At 39.1% G+C, this 19,778-nt stretch overlaps 1 protein-coding gene across 3 annotated transcripts in view; it reads left to right on the plus strand.

The window, feature by feature from the left end:
• LOC126365905 (glycerol kinase-like) overlaps window positions 1-17,850 on the plus strand; it is a 145,526-nt gene extending 127,676 nt beyond the window's left edge. For 2 of the 3 annotated variants that reach the window (XM_050008627.1, XM_050008625.1), the window contains exon 12: window positions 15,651-17,321. In XM_050008627.1, the coding sequence (XP_049864584.1) occupies window positions 15,651-15,745 (95 nt within the window). In that variant the 3' untranslated portion in view covers window positions 15,746-17,321. Of the gene's footprint in view, window positions 1-15,650 lie in introns of all 3 variants that reach the window. The other variant, XM_050008626.1, reaches the window with a different exon arrangement.
• The last annotated feature ends 1,928 nt before the right edge of the window (window positions 17,851-19,778 follow it).

A 19,778-nucleotide genomic window follows, 5' to 3' on the forward strand; every position in this document is an offset into this window, starting at 1 on the left:
GTAGTCACCTCTTATGACAAACAGTGAATAACTGTAGGTCTGCTCTAACCCACAACACTGGAGGGGTACTTAACTACAGTAGTGGCATTAATACTGGACACTTTGTACAGATTCATTGAATATTGCATTCAGCAGTGTATTTTTGTAAAAATATACATTATAATTTATTACAAACTTTCAGGGAACACACTCTTTTGTCTGTTGGTTGAAAATTTGAGTTAAAATATATGTATATAAAAAAACAGTTAAACATAATTAAAATAAAATAAAATAATCACAACCTGACTATTCCAAAAAATTACAAATTATTTGGTACATAACTTATTGCAATTTTTCTCAGTATTTTGTGGGATATCCTTTTGATTTAATTAGTGCCTCAATTTGTCCACCATCAGGTCTACCTAATGTCAGAGATCTTCTGGTTTGATCATTCGGAACCATGAATTGACAGTGGCCTATAGCAACTCCCTTTTGTTACTGGTATTCCATTGTGAAATCATAACTTTCAGCTTGGGAAGTTAGTCAGTTGAGGTCGAGACTGTTGATAGGCCAAGTCACCACACTGCGATGCTCAGCAAATTGATTCTAGCATGGTGACATGCTGTCTTGTTAAAACATGCCCCGATGGTTGTTACTTTGAAATAATTCAATGACAGAGGGCAGCAGTTCCAACACTGGCTTTAATATTGCCCTGTAACACTTGTAGATGCACAGTTCTTGTAAGGCATTGCCAGCTATGACATATAGGATGCTTCATAGTGGCAGTGCTGCACTTGGGCAACATGTCTTCTCTTGGTTGATGACAAACTTAATTCTATCGCATGCAAAAGTGCTGATCCTAGTCTCATCACTCCAGATGTCACTAGACCCATCTTCTTGCATCCACTACTTGTGTGCTAAAGCCAGTATCATACATTTCTGCATCTGCATTTTGTTAAGATCAGGCTTCTTTCGCAGAGTCCTCAGTCAGAAGCCACTTTCACAAAACTTTTTCTAATCATCTGATGAGAAATTTCAACCTTTTTAAGTCTGCAGAGAAATTTCAACCTTTTTAAGTCTGCAGAATTGTATTTTCATATTTTGAGGCACATCGACATCTTGTAGAGAAAGTAGAAAAAGATGGCAGATTCTATGATAGTTGCAGCTGTATGGACATGAAAAATAGTGAAGATTTTAAATTTTAATCAGTTAAGTGTAATTATTTATTTATTTTCTAAAAATGATAAATATTTAGCATGCATATCATAAAAAAGAAGTGTAATTCATTGATGTAGTATACCTTACATCTCATCTCGCAATATTAAAATGAATGAATTCCAATGAAATGTCTCGAAATAATGCCACCAGTGTAGAGCCTGGTGGCAGGAAGGGGGGGGGGGGGGGGGGGTTGTTATTGACACTTCTGACATTAGCAATTTGTAGGTAGTGGCTGTCTGTGCCTTGTTACGGGCCAGCACACAACTCGCCTTCATTTCCTCTGTGTTGGCAGTTCCAAAGCTTCTACTTTCCTCTTATTTCCCTAGTTAATAATTAGTCCACTTAAAGACTGTATGGTGGTGGAACTACCACTCTCTTGATGCCATAGCGTTCAGTTTTGGCCCATTAGAACTTGCTTGTGCCATACTACATAGTTATTTCCACAAAGAAAAATATAAAGAGAAAGAAGTGTGGGTTACAAGGCGGTGTGAGGACAGAGGTTGCTATGGACATATGTCTGTACCATGTGAGCTCTCTGAGAATGATGATGATCATTTTAAAATTTCTTTACTTCTGAAGATTGCCACATTTTAATACAATTGAGGTTAATTACGCTCTTGATATTGACACAAGCTACCTGTATGAGCAAATAAATAAGACCAATGTTCATAGAGGCAGGTGTCATTTGAAATTGCAATAATTATATGGTGTACTTCAGTACTGGTAGCAAAACACCATGGCATGATAATATTTAAGAGGACTTGTAGTAGCATAATCAATTAAATAAGATGTTATATATACAGTATAATAAAAATTCACCTTTATTTATGTCTGTTCTTTCCAGGTTTAATTGGAAATTTCATCCAACACTCTTGCTCTTCATTGTTAGTGTCACAGTCAGTATTACTAAATGTTGCTGGTTGGTTCTTTTTGATTTTGTGTAAACTCTAGCAAATCAAAATACCATGGGTTTCGCATCTACAAATCTTCCTCAGACAAACCACTCCTCCTTGAGTGATAAATTTTCTTTAATTTATTTGGAAAGGAAACGTGTATATTGTGAATCTTTTTCATCACAAAGTCTTTGGTTCTGTCAGGATATATAGTAGTCTTACAGAACTGTCAGCTACTTCAGAGAACTACTGCATTCATTTGACTTAGGATTCAATATTAAAGCGTGCGAGTTGCATTGAGTACGCACTCCTGGCACTTGTTACATCACGCATTTACATGTGCATTTTTGAACAAGTGCACACCTGCAAGCAAGAAATGAGAGCCAAGAGTGCATTCCTGGCATTTGTTATGTCTTGCATTTACATGCAAAGTACTGATGCGCACACTTCGAGAGTAAGCTCCAAAAGTGTTGGGAAACAGTTCTGGTAAACAGAGCTATTACTATACATAGTCTATCCCTACTAGCCTCGCTCCATCTGCAACCTCCATTTTTCCAAAACCCACATACTTTCTTCCATTACTAAATTAACTATTCTCTGATGTGACAGGATATGTCCTAGGAACTGATCCTTTGTTTTACTCAAGTGTGATTCAGTGATTTTCTCCCCAGTTTGATTCAGTAATTGTCATTAGTTACCCATCTAACCTGCAACATTCTTCCATGTGAATGTATGCTTTCCCGGCCAACATTCTTCCACATCGCCACATTTCAAAAGCTTCTATTCTCTTCTTGCCTGTGCAGTTTATTGTTCATCTTTCACTTCCATATAAGCCAAGAATGTATACAAACAGTTTCAGAGAAGATATACTAAAACTTAAATTTATATCAGATGTTAATGTATTTCTCTTATCGAGAAACTATTTTGTTTTTATTGCAGGTTATATCCTCCTTACTTCTGTCAGTGTCAATTTCTTGCTCCCCAAATAGCAGCTACTTTTAGTGTCTCATTCTCTCAGCATATCCTGATTTAATTTGCTACACTCCATTACCCTTTTTTTTTTACATTTTCTCCAATAATGAGGTGTTTATCAGTTGACAGAACTTCTTTTGGGAAATATGTCATTCAAGATGAACTTGTTTCACATAAGGGAATACTTTTCCATTATGGTTTAGATAGAATTGTTATTCTGGAGCAAAACTGGTAAAAACAAACAGTAGAAATGATGTTGAAACCATGTTAAGAGTAACAGTACTACTTTCTCTGACAAGAACATATTACAATTATGAGTCTGTCTTTTTAAATGTAAAAGCTTGTGTGTATCTGTATCACAGAGTAGCATATGGAAAACACTTTGTAGCCTGTCTTTACTCACATGAATTGCATATTATAATGTTACTTGTGGAACTGAAAATTGATTTTCCTTCAGACATTTCTGATCAAGGGCAACTTTTAATACTTTCCAAAATAAAATGTCCTAAAGAGAGTTGACGATTATAGTGCAACTATCATTGTCAACTCATCTTTAGACCCATCTACAACCAAAGACTAAGAAGAAATATAGTTGACAGTCCATATTCTGAGGCTTCAAGGAATTGTCCAATTGAGATTGTAGAGGGAGACCAAGTGTGACTACAATAAACAGAGCCAGAGAGATGTATGGTGTAGTAGTTATGCAGAGATGAAGATAATTGCACAGGGTAGGTTAGTGTGGACAGCTGCATCAAACCAGTCTTCAGATTGAAGACCACAACATACTGTATATGAAAATGTATTTTTTTCTTAAGCATATTCTTACAGCACTCTTGAATCTGTTTCCTCCTCTAAAACAAATGAGGATAAACTTAAGGAGAAGCTAGGTCAGAGATGAATGTCAACACATATAATTTAAGTTTACTGTGGCATAATCCAGAAAACAATAAACAAAGCTGAGGATAGGCAGCATCTCACCTGTAGCTTATTGGTGTGTGGTACATAGAAACACACAACAGTACATAGAATTTCACTAAGTTCTGAGTTATCACTCTTCTTCCAGTGCAAATATGTAATCTCTCACACACATACACCCAAAACCACCCAGCTTGCACCCATGGAACTGAATTTTTCTGAATTTCACTTTTGGGTTTTTCACTGATGTAGGTGGCAAACAATCAGTGGCATCTTGCATTGTTAGCTGCGACAGGCAGAAAAGATGCTTTGTTGGTGCTGCTCATTTTAGAGATTTTCACTGAGATAAACTCACACTGCAGTGTTCTTTTGCGGCATGCCATTGTAGAAGTGGCACGGAATCAGCTAAGTGAAAAATCTGTGCAATATGCATGCTTGTTTATATATAAAATCTGACTTCAGGATTTTCCCTTCGTGAACGAGAACTGTGTGCCAATTTGAAGCTCTAGATTCACTTATTTTACTGATTGTGTTGCTTCTGCATGATCTTTCTCTCTGATTGTATCAGTACCTGTTTGTATTGTTATATATTGTGAAATCTCGAACATTCGTAAGTGCCACAGTAAACTTGTACTACTAGAGTCAATTATAGGCTTGAACTTAATTGTGCTCTTTTAAAAGTTTTGAGAACAGTAGGCCTGTTCTCTTATTTCATTGTATAGTTATGTGAGAAATATGTTATTTTTGAGAATTTTTGGACTCTTACGAAACCATATTTTTGTAAGTTACAGGAATGTGTGTTTTGAATATGTGGCTTATTTCATAGCAGATCAGCATTTGTGGTTTGCAGTTGTGCCAAGAATACATCACCCCTGAATTTCATTGTATATCAGCACAAATAAATACACATTTTTGAGAATATTTGGAAGTTACCATTTTTGTGTTCATAATCCACAAGCAGTTTGTAATAAATCTGCATTTGTAATGTAGTTATGGTACCAGATATTCTAGCATATTGTATTACATATAGTTTTCCCTTAAAGAGGTGTAGCCCTATATATTATTGGCATCTATCACAAATAACTCTGTATTTGAGTTTGCATACAACTATAATTAACATAAAAAGTTTTAGGGAACTAGTAATTTCTACTGCAGGCTTTTATGTTGTCATAATAGAAACCTTTTTTCGTGTATAGGAATTAGAAGCAGCAACTTTTTAGTTCAACAGATTAAAAAATAATCAGCAGGGCTTAATTTACAGTTATTTGCTCACTACCTTTTAATACATCACACCAGCCAAAATGCAGCTCCACTGTGAATGCTTTCTCAAATTATGGAATGAATTGGTTGATGTGTGTAAGCAGCTGGAAATCACCTTGACTACTGTCAAAAGACTAGCAGCTATTGCGAATCAGTGTGTTGGAAGAGCTTCCAAGAGTCATGTACCTGGATACCAGTACCAGAGGTACCCCAAATGCTATCCTCTGCTGTGGATCCTGTCTCTGTAGAAAGTACAGGATCTGTCATTACTCACCCACTTGACTGCATGTAAAGTGATGTGTCAACTGTAGATCTAGGTGGTCTCTACAGGGTGGACAGGGACAAGGGAGGACTCAGGATTTGTACCGATCCCTCTAATCAACAAATTTGAGGAGCTCATTGTGACTGAAACTGAGCCAGTGAGACTCACTACACCTGTTATGGAGGAACCTGTGTTGTCCAGTGTCAAGAGGAGGCAAAATGCAAAATGGTTGGGGGTCTATTAATCATCAACAGTTGAAACATATTGCAAATAATGGTACCCTGTAGGAAAATTGAAGCACGAGACACCAGGTCCTCTGAGTGAGTATACCTGGAGGCCTCATTCAACATGTTAAAGAGGCTGTTGAAGCAGCCATTGCGGGAACAGGGTGCAACCAACTGCAGCTTGTGCACATGTTGGTACCAATGATGCATGTCATCTGGGCTCCAGCGAATGGCAGAGAAGGTTGAGAAGACTAGCCTTGCACATGGTGTTTTAGCGAAGCTGCCAATTTGCAGTATAGTCCTCAGAACTGAGTGTGTCCCTTTAGTTCTGAGTTGAGTGGAAGGACTGAACCAGAGACTTTGACGGTTCTGTAACAAGCTAGGCTGTGACTTCCTGGACTTGTGCCATAGGTTTGAGAACTGTAAGATCCCCCTAAATGGGTCAGGTGTGAAATACACATAATAGGCTGCTACTCAGGTAGCTGACTGTATGTGGGATGCACACAAAGGTTTTTTTAGATTAGTCAACTCTCCATCCAATCCAGATAATGATAGCTGTAAGAAATCCAGAAGTTTGAGAGTAAGGTCAAGAGAAATTTCTCTCAAGGGCAAAGGTATTAAAATCCTAATGGTACACGGCCAAAGCATTCACAACAAAGTGACAGAGTTTGAAGTGCTCATGAATAGCAGTGAAACTCACATAATGCTAGGTACAGAAAGCTGGTTGAAACCCAAAATTGACATCAGTGAGGTTTTTGGGGAAAATTTAAGTGTATATCGAAAGGACAGGCAAACAGGAAACGGAGGTGGTGTATTTGTCACAGTAGACGAGAAACTCAAATCCATCAAGATAGAAACTGATGCTGCATGTGAGATTGTTTGAGCAAGACTCTGTATCAGGAGCAGGCATAAAATGATAATTGGATCCTTCTATCACCCACTGACTCATTTCCTCATATAACCAATAAGTTTAGAAAAACCTTAGTTCCCATGTACATAAGTTCCCTAATCATACTGTAATCATTCATGGACACTTGAATCATCCAACGATCTCCTGAGATACTTATAGTTTTTTAGTGATGGGTGTCAAAAGACATCCTGTGAAACAGTACTAAATGCCTTTTCTGAAACCTACCTAGAACAGATAGTTAGGAACAACACTCACGATGGAAACATATTGGACCTAATGACAGCAAACAGACCTGAACCCTTTGAGGATGTCAACATCGAAACTGGTATCAGTGACCATGACACGGTTGTATGAACAGTGCTTACCAAAGTATAGAGGCCAACTAAACCAAGCAGAAAAATATATAAGTAAACTGGAAAAAAAGGGGTCGGTAGTTTCATATCTCAGTGAGGAACTTGAGCTTTCAACACAGGGCAGGAGTATATAAAGGAACTATGGCTCAAATTTAAAAGAATAGTTGATCATGCACTGGATAGAGATGTACACATTAGAACAGTCCATAATGAGAGGGATCCTCCATGGTATACAGTCAGTGTAAAGAAAGTTCTAAAGAGGCAGAGATCACTGCATAATAGATGTAAAACAAAGCTCAGGGCTGTAGATAGAGAGATGCTGAATGAAACGCGTTTGGCTGCCAAGAGAGCTATGTGTGATGTCTTAAGTGACTACTATAACAGAATATTGTCAAATGAACTTCCACAGAACCCAAAGAAATTCTGGTCATATGTAAAGGCCATTAGCGTATCAAAGTTAGTGTCCAGGCCCTAGTGAATGAGACAGGAACTGAAATGGAGGATAACAAAGCCAAGTCTGAAATGCTTAACTCCATTTTCAAATGTTACTTTACAAAGGAAAATCCCAGAGAGAAACAACTGAACCATTAAAACTGAACAAAGCCCCAGGGCCCTATGTAATCCCTGTCACATTGTGTACTGAATTCGCACCTGAGTTAGCACCTCTTCTAACTATAATCTGTCACAGATCCCTAGAATAAAAAACTGTGCCCAGTTCCTGGAAAAAACCACAAGTCATACCTGTCTACAGAAAGGATAGTAGAAGCAATCCATAAAACTACCGTCCAATATCCTTGATGTCAGTTTGTTGTAGAATCTTAGAACATATTCTGAGGTCTACATCTGACGGTGTGTGGCGGAGGGTACCCTGAGTACCTCTATCAGTTCTCCCTTCTATTCCAGTCTCGTATTGTACGTGGAAAGAAGGATTGTCGGTATGATTCTGTGTGGGCTCTAATCTCTCTGATTTTATCCTCATGGTCTCTTCGTGAGATATACGTAGGAGGGAGCAATATACTGCTTGACTCTTCGTTGAAGGTATGTTCTCGGAACTTTAACAAAAGCCCATACCGAGCTAATGAGCGTCTCTCCTGCAGAGTCTTCCACTGGAGTTTATCTATCATCTCCGTAACGCTTACGCGATTACTAAATGATCCTGTAACGAAGCGCACTGCTCTCCATTGGATCTTCTCTATCTCTTCTATCAACCCTATCTGGTGTGGATCCCACACTGCTGAGCTGTATTCAAGCAGTGGGCGAACAAGTGTACTGTAACCTACTTCCTTTGTTGTCGGATTGCATTTCCTTAGGATTCTTTCAATGAATCTCAGTCTGGCATCTACTTTACCGACGATCAACTTTATATGATCATTCCATTTTAAATCATTCCTAATGCGTACTCCCAGATAATTTATGGAATTAACTGCTTCCAGTTGCTGACCTGCTGTTTTGTAGCTAAATGATAAGGGACCTATTTTTCTATGTATTCGCATCACATTACACTTGTCTACATTGAGATTCAATTGTCATTCCATGCACCATGCGTCAATTCGCTGCAGATCCTCCTGCATTTTAGTACAATATTCCATTGTTGCAACCTCTCAATACACCACAGCATCATCTGCAAAAAGCCTCAGTGAACTTCCGATGTCATCCACCAGGTCATTTATGTATATTGTGAATAGCAACGGTCCTATGACACTCCTCCCCTGCGGCACACCTGAAATCACTCTTACTTCGGAAGACTTCTCTCCATTGAGAATGACATGCTGCATTCTGTTATCTAGGGACTCCTCAATCCAATCACACAATTGATCAGATAGTCCCTATGCTCTTACTTTGTTCATTAAACGACTGTGGGGAACTGTGTCAAACGCCTTGCGGAAATCAAGAAACACGGCATCTACCTGTGAACCCATGTCTAAGGCCCTCTGAGTCTCGTGGACGAATAGTGCGAGCTGGGTTTCACACGACCGTCCTTTTCTAAACCCATGCTGATTTCTACAGAGTAGATTTCTAGTCTCCAGAAAAGACATTATACTCAAACAAAATACGTGTTCCAAAATTCTACAACTGATCGACGTTAGAGATATAGGTCTATAGTTCTGCACATCTGTTCGACGTCCCTTCTTGAAAACGGGGATGACCTGTGCCCTTTTCCAATCCCTTGGAACGCTTCGGTCTTTTAGAGACCTACAGTACACCGCTGCAAGAAGGGGGGCAAGTTCCTTCGCGTACTCTGTGTAAAATTGAACTGGTATCCCATCAGGACCAGCGGCCTTTCCTCTTTTGAGTGATTTTAATTGTTTCTCTATCCCTCTGTCGTCTATTTCGATATCTACCATTTTGTCAACTGTGTGACAATCTAGAGAAGGAAGCACAGTGCAGTCTTCCTCTGTGAAACAGCTTTGGAAGAAGACATTTAGTATTTCGGCCTTTAGTCTGTCATTCTCTGTTTCAGTACCATTTTGGTCACAGAGTGTCTGGACATTTTGTTTTGATCCACCTACCACTTTGACATAAGACCAAAATTTCTTAGGATTTTCTGCCAAGTCAGTATATAGAACTTTACTTTCAAATTCATTGAAAGCCTCTCGCATTGCCCTCCTCACACTACATTTTGCTTCGTGTAATTTTTGTTTGTCTGCAAGGCTTTGGCTATGTTTATGTTTGCTGTGAAGTTCCCTTTGCTTCCGCAGCAGTTTTCTAACTCGGTTTTTGTACCACAGTGGCTCTTTTCCATCTCTTACGATCTTGCTTGGCACATGCTCATCTAACGCATATTGTACGATGGTTTTGTACTTTGTCTACTGATCCTCAACACTATCTGTACTTGAGACAAAGCTTTTGTGTTGAGCCGTAAGGTACTCTGTAATCTGCTTTTTGTCACTTTTGCTAAACAGAAAAATCTTCCTACTTTTTTTAATATTTGTATTTACGGCTGAAATCATCGATGCAGTAACCGCTTTATGATCGCTGATTCCCTGTTCTGCATTAACTGATTCAAATAGTTCTGGTCTGTTTGTCACCAGAAGGTCTAATATGTTATCGCCACGAGTCGGTTCTCTGTTTAACTGCTCAAGGTAGTTTTCAGATAAAGCACTTAAAAATATTTCACTGGATTCTTTGTCCCTGCCACCTGTTATGAACGTTTGAGTCTCCCAGTCTATATCTGGCAAATTAAAATCTCCACCCAGAACTATAACATGGTGGGGAAATCTACTCGAAATATTTTCCAAATTATTCTTCAGGTGCTGAGCCACAACAGCTGCTGAGCCAGGGGGCCTATAGAGACATCCAATTACCATGTCTGAGCCTGCTTTGACCGTGACCTTCACCCAAATCATTTCACAATTTGAATCTCCGTCAATTTCCTTTGATACTATTGCACTTCTTATCGCTATAAACACGCCTCCCCCTTCACTGTCCAGCCTGGCTCTGCGGTATACATTCCAATCTGAGTTTAGGATTTCATTACTGTTTACATGTGGTTTCAGCCAACTTTCTGTCCCTAGTACTATATGGGCGTTGTGACCGTTTATTAATGTGAGCAGTTCTGGGACCTTTCTATAGACGCTCCTGCAGTTTACTATTAGCACATTAATATTGTTATTCCCTGTTGCATTTTGCCTACTCCTGCCTTGCCGCGTCTCAGGAGGCGTCTTGTCGGGCCTAGGGACGGAATTCTCTAACCTAAAAAAAACCCATGTGCACTCCACACATACTCCGCTACCCTCGTAGCCGCTTCCGGCGTGTAGTGCACGCCTGACCTATTCAGGGGGACCCTACATTTCTCCACCCGATAGCGGAGGTCGAGAAATTTGCACCCCAGCTCTCCGCAGAATCGTCTGAGCCTCTGGTTTAAGCCTTCCACTCGGCTCCAAACCAGAGGACCGCGATCGGTTCTGGGAACGATACTACAAATAGTTAGCTCTGATTCCACCCCGCAAGCGAGGCTTTCCGCCTTCACCAACTCCGTCAACCGCCTGTACGAACTGAGGATTACCTCTGAACCCAGACGGCAGGAGTCATTGGTGCCGACATGAGCAACAATTTGCAGTCGGGTGCACCCAGTGCTCTCTATCGCCGCCGGTAGGGCCTCCTCCACATCTCGGATGAGACCCCCCGGCAAGCAGACAGAGTGAACACTGGCCTTCTTCCTCGACCTTTCCGCTATTTCCCTAAGGGGCTCCATCACCCGCCTAACATTGGAGCTCCCAATAACTAATAAACCCCTCCCCCCCATGTGCCTGCTCGGACCTTGCTGAAGGAGCAGCCACATGTCCACTCACAGGCAGAGCGGGCGATGCCACACGGCCAGCCTCCACATTGACCCTCCGCCTCGTGCGCCGTGAACGCCACTGAACCCGCCACTCCCCTTGGGGAGAGGGTGGCCCAACCGCGCCTGGTACCCGAGAAGATGTCTCAACAGCAGGGACAGTGGGTGAAGCATGTAACACCTGGGGTGTACCTTGCGACGCACCAGACTCCCCACTGCCGCTACACTCCGAGGCAGCAGCCTGAAGACGGCTGACCGTGGCCATCAACACGCTTAGCTGTTCGCGAAGAGTAGCCAGCTCCTCCTGCGTCCGTACACAGCAGTCACACATCCTATCCATCCTAAGGAATCAATTTACTGAAGAGGTCAGATGTAATGAGGATCTCGAACAGAATGACCTCCTCAGTGCCAGCCAGCATGGATTCCGAAAACATCGATATGTGAAACCCTACTTGCTTTTTTATCACATGACATACTGAAAGCTTTGGATCAAGGCAGTCAGGTAGATGCAGTATTTCTTGGTTTCCAAAAAAGCTTTTGACACAGTACCACATCTATGCTTATTGTCAAAAGTTCGATCATATGGGGTATGAAGTGAAATTTGTAACTGGATTGTGGAATTTTTAGCTGGAAGGATTCTTAGCATGTTACCTTGGATGGAAGGTCATTGTCAGATGTAGAAGTAACTTCAGTTTTACTCCAAGAAAGTGTTTTGGGTCCCTTCATCAACATCAACATCTACATCTACATACATACTCCGCAATCTACCATTCGGTGCGTGGCGGAGGGTACCTTGTACCACAACTAGCATCTTCTGACCCTGTTCCACTCCCAAACAGAATGAGGGAAAAAGACTGCCTATATGCCTCTGTATGAGCCCTATTCTCTTTTATCTTATCTTTGTGGTCTTTCCGTGAAATATAAGTTGGTGGCTGTAAAATTGTACTGCAGTCAGCCTCAAATGCTGGTTCTCTAAATTACCTCAGTAGCGATTCACGAAAAGAACGTCTCCTTTCCTCCAGAGACTCCCATCCGAGTTCCTGATGCATTTCCGTAACACTCGCGTGATGATCAAACCTACCAGTAACAAATCTAGCAGCCCGCCTCTGAATTGCTTCTATGTCCTCTCTCAATCCGACCTGATAAGGATCCCAAACGCTTGAGCAGTACTCAAAAATAGGTCATATTAGTGTTTTATAAGTGGCCTCCTTTACAGATGAACCACATCTTTCCAAAATTCTACCAATGAACCGAAGACAACTATCTGCCTTCCCCACAACTGCCATTACATGCCTGTCCTACTGCATATCGCACTGCAGTGTTATGCCCAAATATTTAATCGATGTGACTGTGTCAAGCGCTACACTACTAATGGAGTATTCAAACATTACAAGATTCTTTTTCCTATTCATCTGCATTGATTTACATTTATCTATATTTAGAGTTAGCTGCCATTCTTTACACCAATCACAAATCCTATCCAAGTCATCTTGTATCCTCCTACAGTCACTTAATGACGACACCTTCCCTTACACCACAGCATTATCAGCAAACAGCCGCACATTGCTATCCACCCTATCCAAAAGATCATTTATGTAGATAGAAAACAACAGTGGACCTACCACAATTCCCTGGGGCAATCCAGATGATACCCTCACCTCCGATGAACACTCACAATCGAGGACAACGTTCTGGGTTCTATTACTTAAGAAGTCTTCAGGCCACTCACATATTTGGGAACCAATCCCATATGCTTGTACCTTAGTTAGGAGTCTGCAGTGGGGCACCGAGTCAAGGAATATGGCATCCGTCCGATACCCTTCATCCATGGTTCGCAAGATATCATGTGAAAAAAGGGTGAGTTGCGTTTCACAGGAGCGATTCTTTCTAAAGCTGTGCTGATGCATGGACAGTAACTTCTCTGTCTCAAGGAAATTCATTATATTCGAACTGAGAATATGTTCGAGAATCCTGCAAAACGATGTTAAGGATATTGGTCTCTAATTTTCAGTATCCGTCCTTCTACCCTTCTTATATACAGGCGTCACCTGCGCTTTTTTCCAGTCACTCGGGACTTTACGTTGGGCAAGAGATTCGCAATAAATGCAAACTAACTAAGTAAGGAGCCAATGCTGTAGAGTACTCCCTGTAAAACAGAATTGGAATCCCATCAGGGCCTGGTGATTTATTTATTTTCAACCCATTCAGCTGCTTCACAACCCCAGGGATGTCTATCACTTTGTCCTCCATACCGGAATATGTACGAGACTCAAACGGCTGTATGTTTGTACGATCCTCCTGCATGAAAGATTTTTCAAATACTAAATTTAAAATTTCAGCTTTCGTTTTGCTGTCTTCCGTTGCCAGGCCAGACTGATCAGTGAGTGACTGGATGGAAGCCTTTGATCCGCTTACCGATTTTACATAATACCAGAATTTACTTTGGTTTTCATGAAGATCTTTTGCTAAGGTATGACGGTGGTAGTGGTTGTGTGCTTCGCGCATCGCCCTTTTTACAGCAGCACGAATCTCTTCTAACGTTTCATGTTGTATATTAATGACTTTGCAGACAGTATTAATAGTAACATCATGCTTTTTGGAGATGATGCAGTTATTGATAATGAAGTACTGTCTGAAAGGAGCTGCATAAATATTCTGTCAGATATTGATAAGATTTTTAAGTGGTGCAGAGATTGGCAACTTGCTTTAAATATTCAGAACTGTAAAACTGTGCACTCCAGAACATGAATAAAGATAGTATCCTTTGGCTATAATATGAACAAGTCACTGTTGGAATCGTTCAACTCATACAAATACCTGGGTGTAAAACTCCATAGGGATATGAATGGAATGATCACATAGGCTCAGTTCTGGTTAATGTAGTTGGGTAGACTTTGTTTTATTGGTAAATACTAGGGAAGTGCAATCAGTATGCATAGGGTATTGCATAGAAATCACTTGTGTGACACATCCTAAAATATTGCTCAGTTGTGCAGGATCCATACCAGATAGGACTAACGGGGGATGTGGAACGTACACAGAGCAGGGCATCGTGAATAGTCATAGGTTTGTTTAATCCATGGGAGAATGTCACATTGATAGTGAAGGAAATAAACCTATCTGGAGAAAGTCTGTCAACGAAGTTTCAAGAACTGGCTTTAAATGATTGTTCTAGGAATATACTACTATCCCCTGCATATTGCTCACATAAGGATCATGAGAATAAGATTAGAATAATTACTGCATGCACAGAAGCATTCAGTCATTCTTCCCGCTCTCCATATGTGAGTGGAACAGGAAGAAAGCCTAATAACTGGTACAATGGGACGTATCCTCTGCCATGCACCTCACACTGGTTTTCAGATTGCCGATGTAGATGTAAAAGAAAGGTAAACAATTTAAATTCATATTTAAAATTATTTTTATTGTTCAAGGGCATGGTGAAAAGAAATGCTTCTGAATTTTTATGTGATAACTCTTAAAGCTTTTTAAAGAAAACAAACATTATTAACATTCTACATCTTTATTTATCATGACTACATATTTACTTCTCAACGAAGTCACCCTGGCGATGCAAGCATTTGTTTCAACAAGAGACTAGTTTGTTGATTCTGTCACTATTGAATGTTTAACTTTGTTGACAGAGCCACAACCTCTCCTCTGCTTGCACCGCATCATTACTATCAAAGTGAAGTCTAGAAAGGTGTTCTTTAAGTTTTGCAAGCAGATGAAAATCACATGGCGCCAAGTTGGGACTGTATAGTGGATGATCAATGACAGTGAACCAAAGGTGGCTGATTGTTTTCAGATGTCACAGTGCTTATGTGTGGTTGGTCATTTTCATACTGAAGAAGAGGGTGCTCCGTGTGGGGGCGAACTACTCAAATTTCAAACTCGATTACAGCATGTTGTTTCTCATGCACCGGCTTAGTTACATTACACACCACTACAATTCAGAGTCCTCTGGTGGTAGAGGGCTGCAAATATGTTTACATGAAGAACAAAGATGTAGAATGTTAATAATGTTTGTTTTCATTAAAAAGCTTTAACAGTTATCACATAAAAGAATCAGAAGCATTTCTTTCCATCATGCCCTTGAACAATAAAAATAAACGTATACCCCAATAAAACATGACTGCTCTTTCTTAGGTAATGTTGCTGGGATTGCGCAATGGGCTTGTCACTTACTTACCCCACTCTACCCCCCTTCCTCTCCCTGCGACTGTCTGTCTAAGGGTAGAGCTCCTTTTGCCTCTCTCCCACAAGCCTATAAGAAACTTAAACAAATGGTACTCTTATCATTGTTGAAACACCTAAATTAAAATTATTTCATTATATGTTTTGACTGTAGTTTTTAATCTTTTTTTCTTTATCTTTTGTTTCAGATAAGGAACACTGCATTCGGTCGTCGATACCAGTTGGTCTGTTTGTTGTCTCTGCATTTTGTCTCTTGCTAATTGCCAGACAATTAAAAAAATGAATAGAATTGAAAATGTTAGATCAAAATTTATAAATAATGCAGAACAGTATTCAAGTATCTCTACAATGAAAGGATGTTGTGGATGACATTTTGTGGTTTCATTAATGTGGCCTTCTCGTTCTGACCGGCTCACGTACTTTTTGACTTCTTGAGCTCTAAAAGCTATAGATCAGGGCTGTTGTACTTACTGAAGAATATAATATTTTTGTAATATATAATTTGAAGAAGATATGTTAAAAGACTTGTAATGCTGTTTATTTGTCAGGTTAATGAGATTGATGTCTGCCAAATATCGACAATATCTGGTGAATTACATTTGTATTAGAAATGAAACTGATATATTTGGAGAGTATTGTAATGTTTTTAATGGTGATTGTGGTGGAGTGCTTTGTGGTGGACTGTAATTGTAGTTCTTTTTAATTGTTGGTTGTTGGGCACATGCTTTTTGTTCCTTCAAACATAAGTGGAATTATTATTTTCAATAATATTACTCATGTACTTATATGGCTGGTTGTGATTAAGTGTGACATATTGAAGGAGAATAGCCATATTGATTTTTGGTATCTATCATATAGTACAAATTATGAATATTTTCCTCTTGCAAGTGTTTGTAGGAAAAGCCATTTTCCTTTTTTAAATATGTACTTGTTTCAAAGATTTTGTGTGTGTTTCTGTGGCTGACTATGCTGCAGATTTTGTGTGTGTGTGTGTGTGTGTGTGTGTGTGTGTGTGTGTGTGTGTGTGTGTTTTTGGTGAGAATGTATGTCATTAGTAAAATAATAATATTCTTGATCAGTATTAAAAAAACAGTGTTATCGATATTTTATTCCCTCCTAACTAGAAAACTAAATATCAAGATTTGACTCTAAATCAAGTGACAGAGGGAGCAAAACATACTCACTGACACAAGCACAAGTCAATGCTAGTGCTTTTACTATTTTCTTTTTTCTAGAAGGCTAAAATCGATTAGACAATGTATACATTGGTGTAGCTGTCAAACATCTTCTTTCATGTGAACCTTAGAGAAGAAATATGTTATCACTGTGGAACTTTTGTGGAGGCATTTTAAAACTGAGATAAGCTCTCTGATTATCATTATACTTTTGCCACTGATTGCTTCATCTGTCACAGGTATACATCTGTTCATGGTGATACAAAAGCACATGATAATTTAATCTACTTGTTTATTATAAAACTAATGAATTATTGAAATAGTGAGAATGCAGTGCTTTTTAATTGAAAGGAGCTCATGATCTTCATTTATTAAAGAGGTGTTCCTGCTGTTTTAATGCAATACATCTTAGAATTTCATTTTACTTTTATTAGGTTCACCAAACAGTTTGTTTACAAATAAACAAGGTGGAATGCAATCAACCAGAGTAAAGATTTTGCAAGTACTTTGTGACATACTGAGCAAATTGTTTCATCCTTTTGACTTTAACCATGGATTATTCTCTCTCACTAGATACAATTGATATGATACAAGTATTACATGTAAGTTTCACTGTGCTTCAACATTCAAGAGAGAAAATTTTCACCATTTATGTTCCCTTATGTGAAGCATATGCTGACATCATTTATTAAAATCTGCTTTTAAGTGTTGATATTTTATAATATTAAATTTAGAGTGCTTTAGAGCTGTCCTTTCACGAACCTTCACTGGTTTCCTCATGATCATTGAATAGCATGTCACAAAGCAATTTTATACACTGCATTAGTATATAAGCAGTTCTTGGCAGAACAGACTTTTGAAGTTTTAAATTCTAGATGCTAATTTATGAAGTACCATGTTTTTTCATTGGGTACATTGCACCTTCATAGTCTGTACTGAAATTTTCAATTTGTCTTCAATGTAGTTAGATTGGTACAGTAAATTTTCTCAGTGCAAATATCCTACCACAAAGACACTATTTGACACTTCATAACTGCAAACATTTGAACATTAATATAACTTGCAAAAACAAGACTCCATATTGTGAAGTCACAAAAGTGTCACAACATGTGATTAGGATATCCTGTATCCGAGATTATTCTTGTGTGATGCAAACTGTATTGGATGGACAGTGAGTTTCTCTTACCACTAAAGGAAATTGAAAAATCAAAAATATATTTCTAGAACTGTGTTATGTACAACAAAACAGTATTTGGAACTCATAGAAACTGAATAGATGCTCCTAGATGGATACAAGATGGTATCATATTACTGTAGGCACTTTTAGGAAAGCGGCTGTCACTATATAATTAAGTCACTAGAGAATGCATTTTTTTTTCGAGACAACCTCACAAACACTTCTTAAACTACCAGAGCATATGCAAGTACAGTTAACATCACTCTTCCAGTCTGTAGGTAGAGCAAGTCTTACAAAACTGAACCACCTGATGGAGTGTGATACAGGAAAAATTGTCGTTTTTTCTATAGGTAAATTGTTTGATCCGAAACATAATAAAAGGCAATTTAGACAGTGCTGAAATCTGTCTACAATGTATTTAGATTGGTACAGTGAATCTTCTCAGTGAAACTTCCTACCACGAAGACACTAATTGACACTTCATAAATGCAAACATGTGAACATTAATATCACTTGCAAAAACAAGGCTCCATATTGTGAGGTCACAAAAGTGCCACAACATGTGATTAGGATATCCTATATCCGAGATTATTCTTGTGTGATACAAACTGTATTGGATGGACAGCGAGTTTCTCTTATCACTAAAGGAAATTGAAAAATCAAAAATATATTTCTAGAGATGTGTTACGTACAACAAGACAGTATTTGGAACTCATAGAAACTGAATAGATGCTCCTAGATGGATACAAGATGGTATCCTACTACTGTAGGCACTTTGAAGAAAGGGGCTGTCGCTATATATACAAAAAATAAATAAGGTCCTAGCCATAGGCATAAATGAGTATTGCACTGAGCTTCTTATTGAATGTATTGCTTTAATAATAAACCTTGTTACATATATGGCAGCAGTTCAGACAGGTCCTAGCCATATGCATAAATGAGTATTGCACTGAGCTACTAATTGAATGCTTTGCTGCAATAATGAACCTGGTTACATTTATGAAAACAGTTCAGACTGTGTATAGATCTCCACCTGTAAATATTTTAACTTGTTTTAATCAGGAGTGCTGGTAATATTTAGTAAAAATAGTGGATAAGTAATTGCATATGATGATTTCAGTATTGTCTTTATTTAGGATATGATGCATTTTAGTGTAAATACAAGAACCACTGACCTTGCTGCGATGGTGGGGGCTGCCTGTGTGCCTCAATAATACATAAATACACCACAATGAAGGGTTATCTGTGGAGGGGCCAATCTATGGTTTCTGAAGAGTGGCAATAGCCTTTTCAGCAGTTTTGGACATAGCAGTTTGAACAATTGACTTATCTGGCCTTATAACACTTAGCTAAATGGCCTTGCTATAATGGTTCTATGAATCACTCAGTGCAAGGGAAGACTACAACTACTATTTCTCCTGATGTCATTCAGCTCTACTGTGTGGATTAATAATGATAAGGTCCTCATTGATAAACTATACCAGAGGTAAAACACCCCCCCCCCCCCCCTCCATTTTAAATCTCGCAAGCATGAATTACTCATGAGGATATCACCAGCAGCAAGAACAAATTAACATTATACATGTCAGAGTATGGAACATTAGACCCTTTAACCTGGTACATAGGTTTGAGAATTTTGAAAGGTAAATGCACAGGCTGAAGTTAGATGTGCACTGAAGCACCAAAGAAACTGGTATAGGCATGCGTATTCAAATACAGAGATTTGTAAACAGGCAGAATATGCCACTGTGGTCAGCAACATCTATATAAGACAAAAATTGTCTGGCGCAGTTGTTAGATCGGTTACTGCTGCTACAATGGCAGGTTATCGAGATTTAAGTGAGTTTGAACGTGGTGTTATAGTCGGCACACGAGCGATGGGACACAGCATCTTTGAGGTAGCAATGAAGTGGGGATTTTCCCATACTACCATTTCACAAGTGTACTGTGAATATCAGGAATCT

The sequence above is a fragment of the Schistocerca gregaria genome, chromosome 4 (assembly GCF_023897955.1).
Source record: "Schistocerca gregaria isolate iqSchGreg1 chromosome 4, iqSchGreg1.2, whole genome shotgun sequence".
Taxonomy (NCBI): domain Eukaryota; kingdom Metazoa; phylum Arthropoda; class Insecta; order Orthoptera; family Acrididae; genus Schistocerca; species Schistocerca gregaria.